The sequence below is a fragment of the Homarus americanus genome, unplaced genomic scaffold (genome assembly GCF_018991925.1).
Source record: "Homarus americanus isolate GMGI-L3 unplaced genomic scaffold, GMGI_Hamer_2.0 scaffold5831, whole genome shotgun sequence".
NCBI lineage: Eukaryota > Metazoa > Arthropoda > Malacostraca > Decapoda > Nephropidae > Homarus > Homarus americanus.
The window spans coordinates 2860022-2868874 of NW_024719604.1; the positions used below are offsets into that span (position 1 = coordinate 2860022).

Below are 8853 nucleotides of genomic sequence, written 5' to 3' on the forward strand. Positions count from 1 at the left end.
TTACAGCTAGCAGCAGAGGGGGTAGGGATGCATGGCCAATCACAGTCCGATACGTCATATGACGTCAGTGATAACGCAACAAAGACACACACTGCGCAACCTTACCGCGCCGCTTGCCCAAGCGGAGGGAGGAGGAGGGAGAGGCGAGGAGCACAGGCAGGCAGGCGGGCGGGTGGCGGGTGGGGCGAATCTAAAAATAGCGTCGCGCCGGACACTCTCCGCGTAATGGGGTTCACGTACCGCGTAATGTGAGCACGTGAGGTTCTGGCAAGGCACCGCGTAAACGTGGAAAGCGGGACCGCGTAAAGTGAGGGTTAACTGTGTATATATATATATATATATATATATATATATATATATATATATATATATATATATATATATATATATATATATATATATATATATATATATATATACAAAAAATAAATGTTAAATGAATTATTTATGGTGCATTAGGGTACTGGTCACTTCAGACACAAAGACGGGCTATAAATAGCCTTCTTTATCTCCCCTCCATCTCACCCTGAGCCAGAGGGAAGGGTCATGGTAAATAACATTTGTTTGCTTATTTTCCATTTACTTGAAATAGATTTACCGAATTATTTGTTTATTTATTTAAAAGTCATTTACTGAATATTCTATGTAAAAAATAAATTTTAAATTAATTATTTATACGAGATAAGTATTATGATCAGTAAATATATGGTATTACTGGTCACTTCAGACACAAAGACGGGATAAAAATAGCCCATCTCCCCCTCTTCTTACAGCTGCCAATGGGAAGTGTCTTGGTAATTAAATTTGATGTTTATTTTCATTGTCTAATTTATCATGTATCAAAGTAATATTATTAAAAATTGTGTAGGTAGTAGGCAGCTACCAAACAGGTAGATACTACCGCCTGGGAAGATATTGGAAGCATAATGTGTTGTCTAATGGTAGACCCTGCTGCCATATGGCATCACGAAAATTGTGACCAAGTCCCAGGTTCAGCGCTGACCTGACTTTCTGCCTCATTTGCACACAATTGCAGTTTGAATTGTTCCTCTAACTTTGACAACACAACATACATACAGTATATTATTTCTCACTTTTGATCTTTTTTTTACTTTTTGTATTTATTTATGGTTAGTTACTTAAAATAAGGCCAATTCACTTCAAGTAATGGCATCAAATGTTACCAGCTGGTGTAGTGTAAACATTAGTGACGTCACTTAAGCGTCTGTATTTAACTGTCAGTAGTTTCAAGAATTAATGCAGTCATTTACTGAATATTCCTTGTAAAAAAATAAATTTTAAGTACATGTATTATTATCAGTAAATATACCGATATGCATTACTGTCCACCTCCACGGCTAAAAATAGCCCAATCTCGCGGTCACTTTTCCTTTCTTGTCTCCTCACTGGCAAATGGGGGGGGCGTGGGGAGGGGTGTGTGATGATAGCTGTGTTTATTACAGGGGTATAATTCTCTTTTACGGTATGTTAGACAGGTTTATAATACATTTTTATTATTTTAATATCCCGGTAATCTTAATTTGAATCCAGCTTGCCAAACGTAAGTTTCAGTATAAAATAATTAGTGGTAAGACCTTGTGAGTGGCTTACGATGTTTTCATCACCACTCTTGACACACTAAACCACAATATTTAAGAGGTAAGAATTTTAAACTTGGTGGTTTAGACGACCCCCTAACTTTGGGCAGATTTTTTTAATGTTCAAATTTCGTCTTATAGGCCGTGATATACGGTATCAACTTCTAACCATTTGGGCAGCTGGTCTGTTATTTGTTACTTTGTTGTCCAGTGTTAGTGCAGGAGGAACCAGGAGTACCTGGAAGAAACCAGTGACGTTTGGTAGGGTCACACTGGCTAACACCCTTCTCAGGTCTGTCCTGGGCCAGGACTTGAACCCAGGACATTGATTCAGATATATGCACATTAATGATGCACCTTATTGATTCAGGGTTTTTAAAATTATTCACCATTCTGTATCTACAAATTCTTACATCCAAAAGATAATATATATATATATATATATATATATATATATATATATATATATATATATATATATATATATATATATATATATATATATATATATATATATATATATATATATATATATAATTTATTTATTTTATTTTCTCAGTTTGAGAGATGACTACAATGAAAGTGTATCTGGGATGGAGCACCACTTAGCAGGAAGGACAGAACCCAGTAATCTGCTTTTCTTTGGAGAACTTCATGGCAGTAGCAAAAACTTTGTCAACAAGATGGATGAGCTGACCTGTTACCTGCCAGGAACTCTTGCACTTGGTGTTCATTATGGAATGCCAAAACACCACATGAAGTTAGCAGAACAACTGATGTACACTTGTACTCTAACATGGCTTCGCCAACCCACCAATCTTGCTCCAGAAATTACTTATTTCAACACACAGGTACTGTATCATGCAAGTTTAGAGGTTGTTTATTGTTCCTGATGGAATTGGCATTCTTCAGAAGCAATAGTATACTTAAAATGTGAAATTTAAGTTGACTTTTTTCAAAAAAAATTTATCGTGTGTAAAGCCTTTGTTGTAAACTGAGTGGGATCCATTCATTCTGTAAAACCATTAAATTAAGCAAAAGAGGAAGTCAAGATTTAGATATACAGTAATAGTATGGAGAACATTGCTCTTGCTCTTAAGGCTCATTTACTTAAAAGAAAATGCTTATAAGTAAGTTAAATTTTAAGTCTACTTAAAAATGAGTCTTATCCAATGACCCTTATTATTGTTGTGGTCAACCCTTTAGAGGGCAGCAGTGCAACTTGGAATGTTATTCAAATTAATGCCCGACAATTTTATTCAGCTGAGAGAAACCCTTGCCACTCCTCGACTTATGATGGGGTTAGGGACCCAAATCCAGGTCGTAAAGTTGAATTGGTCGTAAGTCGAAAATGCGAAGATACAGTGATCCCTCGGTTAACGAGCGCCTCGGTTAACGAATTACCTTCCATAAGATTCTTCACTTCGGTTAACGAGCAATCCCTCGATTAATGAATTCCTTACGAGCGCCCCTCAACATGTTTTCGCCTGCTAACTAGCTGTAGTATTAATCTGCCAATACAGTAATCGGTTCTAGGACTTCAATTCCTTACCATTTTAGTAAATATCAAGAAGGTTGTACTATTCATTCATTTTAAAAGTTTTATATTAAATTTTTTAGTCATTTTAACAATTATTGAACATAATTGAAAGGTAAAGTGACTAGTTTAATGCGTGGCATCCAGCCTCTTAACACAGCAAACAGGCATTAGTCTCTCTCTGTTTTCACTGGAGGTAACATCTTGCTTGAGACTCTCTTCAACTAAACACTTTTTTTCTGTGTTTCCAAGCAAATTATTGGTCATTTTGAAATTTATTTTACATATTGACAATATATAGCACAGCGCAGTGTTATTTTAAAGAAAATATTCTTTATTTACAAGAAGTTTAACTTTAAAAAACACGTGTTGACATTGTTTGAATCCAGCATGGGGCCTAAGAGATCAAGAAAAGCGATTTCAATCCAAACCAAGCAGGAAATCATAAAAAAACATGAACAAGGCATTAGAACAAATGCTCTATGCAAAGAATATGGCATGTCGACATCAACTGTGTTGACAATTCTTGCACAGAAAGACAAATTTAAAGAAGTGAAAGTGAGAGACAAATCTATAAGAGTGTTTAAAAGTAGATCCCTAATTGCAGAAACTGAGAGGTTACTTCTCATCTGGATTAGGGATAAACAGATGAAAGGTGATTCAGTTTCTACTGAATTCATTTGTGAAAGAGCCATGGAGTTTTGCGAACATTTAAAGAGAGATCAACCTGGTTCTTCAGGCACAGAATTTGAAGATTTTCGGGCCAGCAAAGGCTGGTTCAAAAAATTTAAGAAAAGAAGTGACATTTCCAGTGTTGTTAGGCATCGTGAAGCTTCTAGTGCTGATAAGGAAGGGGCATTAAAGTTTTTAGTTGAATTTGAAGAACTGATGGAAGAAGAAAATTATCTTCCACAGCAAGTGTTCAATGTGGACGAAACTGGGCTGTTCTGGAAAAAGATGCCCAAAAGAACATTCATCACCAGAGATGAAGCCTCTTTACCTGGGCATAAACCCATGAAAGACCGTCTCACTCTATTGCTTGGTGCCAATGCTTCAGGGGATTTCCGACTGAAGCCTATGCTTGTCTACCACTCTGAAAACCCCAGGGTGTTCAGGCAACAGAAAGTGGTAAGAACAAAGCTTGGAGTTTATTGGAAGTCCAACCGTAAGGCATGGGTGACAAGACAGCTCTTTAATGAATGGGCTGTTGATGTGTTTTGCCCTTCTGTCAAGAGCTACCTAACCACCAATAAACTCCCTTTAAAGGCTCTTCTCCTCATGGATAATGCTCCTGGTCATGACCCTGACCTTGCCAGAAATTTGGAGTATCAATTTGACTTTGTGAAAGTGTTGTTTTTGTCTCCAAACACTACATCAATCATACAGCCAATGGACCAGAATGTGATCAGCAACTTCAAGAAGTTGTACATGAAGAAAATATTTAGGAGGTGTCATCAGGCAACTTCCAATGATCCAGAACTAACACTGAACATTTCTGGAAGACACAATTCAACATCCTGGAGGCTGTAAAATTGATTGTGTCATCATGGCAAGAAGTCTCCACTAGATCCCTCAATTCTTCATGGAAAGCACTGTGGCCATCAGTAGTCCATGATTTTGAGGGATTTGAGGAAGAAACAGAGTTGGACCAGGAGATTGTGTCCATTGGTCAGTCTCTGGGCCTTGAAGTGGAGGAGGAGGATGTGGAAGAGCTTGTGATGTCTCATGAGGAGGAACTTACTCCTGATGACTTGAAGCAACTGGATGAGATGTTACAGGTAGAGGCTGACAGTGGTGAGGAGGAAATTGAAAGTGATGAACATATGTCAGCTAAACAGTTGAAAGATGTGATTCACTACTGGGAGAAGTTCAGGGAACTGGCTTCAAAGCACCCAGAAGTGGAAAAAACTGAACTAACTTTGTGTCACGTTGAGGACTCAGTGGTCTCCTTCTTTAAACATAAGTTAATGGTGAGGAGGACAGATGCCCCACAGACACTTTCTTCAGTAAAAGGCAGAGGGAACAAGATGCTATCCCTCAGCCTTCCACTTCAAGAAGGAGAGAGGATGTTCATGGTGGAGAATCTGTCAGTCCAGAGGTTCCTGACATTTTCATGGAAGGTGACTCACCTTCCAAGAAGCAGTAAAATGCTTCTCCTCCACCTCCACTTCCTTCTCTTCTCCCTTCTCCTCCTCCACCTCCCACTTCAAATGCACATCATCATCATCATCATCATCATCATCCAGGAGCCTTCTACATACACACCTCAAAGTAAGTGAACTTATCTACCATTTTTGTTGAATTTAGGCAATTTTCGGTGAGCTGGAACCAATTACCCAAAAACCAGGGCTGTGGAGTCGGAGTCGGAGTCGAGGAGTCGGAGGAAATTTCGGCTTGTGGAGTCGGAGTCGGTAAAATTGTCCAGACTCCGACTCCAGCTGAATCTTGATTGCACTGAATTGCCATTTTCCTTAATAAGGTATTCATTTCTTTAATGTACATAAATACACCTAGACCCCGACTTACGACTACGTGGACTTACGACCGTCGGGACTTACGACCGCCTCAGATATAGATTTAAAAAAAAAAAAAAAAAATTTTTTAAATGACACACGCATTTTCTATACCGAAACGTTTCCAGTTAATGCAGTCTCCATGTATAATTAGAAAATTATGGGGGCCCCATGTGCATTCAGCTGACTACTGTACATTAAAGGTTAAGTGCTCAGTCACACTGTATCCATTCCTTATTATTTATTACTTTCACTGTACTGTATCCATTCATCATTATTCATTACTTTTACTGTACTGTATTTCATTGTAGATTTTTTATTAATTATTATTTATTTATTTATTTTTTTTTTTTTTATCTATGTCGGACTTACGACCATGTCGGACTTACGACCTGGATTTGGGTCCCTAACCCCGTCGTAAGTCGGGGTCTAGGTGTATATAACTTTACTTTAAAAGGAATTGTAGGATCATCATTTAGATCCACATCAGATTATGAGCTTAAACAAAATTCATATGCTGAGATCGAACTTTTAGATATACATGTAAATGGTGTTTTCTAGTTAATATCTTGAATTCTTCATAAATTTATTTTTCTTTTGATTGAAACTTTGAAAGTCAAGCCTATCATCTTTTTGTAGTTCTTAAATATCGTCCAGATCATTAATAAAGCTGTAGCAGTATAACCACGGTGTTTTACTTTTTACCTACGCAGGTTACAACATACAAATTACAATTAGGATGGTAGAAATAGTTGTTACAAATAGGCCAAGGAGTCGGAGTCGAAGGTTTTGTCTTCGACTCCACAGCCCTGCCAAAAACCCAATGAAACAATGGTTTCGGTTAACGAGATTTTTGGTTAACGAGCAACCTGCTGGAACGGATTGTGCTCGTTAACCGAGAGACCACTGTATAGTATATATAAGGTGCCTCAAAGAGAGCTCAGGTTCTCAACTGGCTCAGCCATGTTAATATTGTTATTATTATCCACTCTGTATCTGTATTTTTCTGGCTAAATAAACTGTTACAATTCAAGTACTTTACATTTTTCCACATTGAATTTCATCTGCCATTTTTCAGACCATTCGTTTTTTGATGGATATTACTATTTTACCCTTCCTCTACAAGTTGGCATTGGATGTAACCCTCTAGCTAGAATACAAATATGGTATAAAGTCCTTAAAAAATAAGGTGTGATTTCGCCTCAGGCCTGGAGCTACGTATCTGGCTGTGCACTCAGTCAAAGACGGTGGCAACATCCAGTTCAGAGAGAGAGGAGCACGAGCCAATAACAGCGCGCCTCCCTCAGACCATACCCCCCCTGAAGCAGCCAATGACAATGGACTTCCTCTTACTACGTCACAGCTCCTCGGCCAATCTGCGCGCCCAGATTGCTGCCTCCTTGTTAGTTTTGGCGCTTTGTATGGCATAAGGAGGTTCAGTGTACTTTCTACTGCTATTTTTGATAACTTTTCGGCATATCATTGATGTTATTCGTGTTCCACGAGTGTGAGAAGTGCTGTGCAATATCTGCCCGATATTAGAGCAAGACTCGAGTGAGGCCAGGCCTTCTGGTGTGGGTTCAGGAGCCTATTATTCCTGAGCGTGTGTTTACTCGGTAGTGGCTACAGTGCTCACGTGGACACCCAAGGAATGCTTGGTGATAGTGATCTTGGTAAACTCATAAAATAAAAAGAGACTGCTATGCATCACAAGTCCTTTTTGCAGATTGTGTTCCGGTACAGAGCTACGTGACATGCACTGACGGCAATGATGATAATGAAAGTGAAGATGAAAATAATGAAAGTGAGTCTAATGGTAACACAAACCAAACAGTGACACTAATGATCACAACAAGAACATACAGACTGTGAGGAGGTATAAGTGGACAGTGACGAGACATGCATTGACCTTGATAGTGATGAAAGTGAGCCTGACCCAACGAATGCAAGTGAAAGTTAGCCCATAACTCAGTCTTATACTGAAACTGAATTGTTGCCGGCATCAATAATCAATGATTTAGTTGATGAAGAATCAGTGTGCCGATTTTTTGAGAGTGCAGAGAAAGACTTAGATCGGTATGCGATTGATTATGACGAGGCCATTAAAGTTATACCCACTCCTCAGGATTTACATAACTTCAAGTTACAGTAATACAATGGGTTTCCTCGCCGTTCCGCACATTTGCGGTACCCGCCAGAATACCCGCTTGCATCTGCGCGAGTGGTGGCGGACTCGCAGTCATCAAAAACATTGCCGGTTGCGCCACCCTACAGCTGGCCCAAGTCAGTACCGTATGGACGGGTTTGACAAAGAGGCCCTGCAAGCCTCTGTGGTGAATAGTTATACAATTGATGCAAGTGATACAGGTGAGGGCCAATAATCTGCCCTCTGCCTCGGAACCAACCCACCATCCCCGTGTGCCCAGCCATCTTTTCTAATGTAAGTGTTAAAAAACCTAATATTATTGATATTTCTCTTAATTATTAATTGTGTGTGCATACCATCATAAAATTAAGATGTTATTTTTACTACAACGTAGGTATTGTGTCTGAAAAAAAGGAGTTTGTGAGTCGGCCCAGTCTCTATTTCAATTAATCCCATATGTTCTGTTATTCCGTTTCTCGTTTTACGCACTACTCCGCAGGTTCAATTGACCTCTTAAATCGAGGTATTACTGTATCTCCGTTAGCCGGAATCCCTCAAACCTGGAACTCTCCGATAACCGGAATTTAAATTAGCTCAGAAAAGCATTCCCAAAGCCGGAATAAAAAAAAAAATTCCGGCTTTGGGAAAAAAATTTCCGAGGTCGAAAATTGAGAGCATTTTCTGAAAATGTCTTGAATAAAGACGAAGCTCAAGTATTTTGGAGAGGGACCAGAACTGACTCAATGTCAGGTGGAGGTAGGGTGAGGGATTAGTGGTTTCATATTACTGACTTTCTGATGGAATGTCAGGTCACCCTTTCTTGGGTAGGGGATTAGTGGGTCTCATGACCTGAAGATGTCTTGAATAAACACGAAACCCAAAATATTTTAGAGATTGTGATAAGTATAAGCAAAAATGAGCAAAGTTGTATCCCTTCAACATTACATTACATAACATTTTAAAATATGGAGTGAGAAAGCAGAAAGGTGTGGGTTGCCAAGCTATAAGCTCCTCAACACTGATCTTTTAATTTGCCTCCATGCAGTCACACAACAAGAC

At 39.0% G+C, this 8853-nt stretch overlaps 1 protein-coding gene across 1 annotated transcript in view; it reads left to right on the plus strand.

Moving 5' to 3' along the window:
• LOC121860164 (endoplasmic reticulum mannosyl-oligosaccharide 1,2-alpha-mannosidase-like) overlaps positions 1-8853 on the plus strand; it is a gene marked incomplete in the record, with an annotated part of 67180 nt that overhangs the window by 45147 nt on the left and 13180 nt on the right. Inside the window, 1 exon segment of the mRNA XM_042357221.1 lies at positions 2158-2449. Coding sequence (XP_042213155.1) covers positions 2158-2449 — 292 coding nt within the window.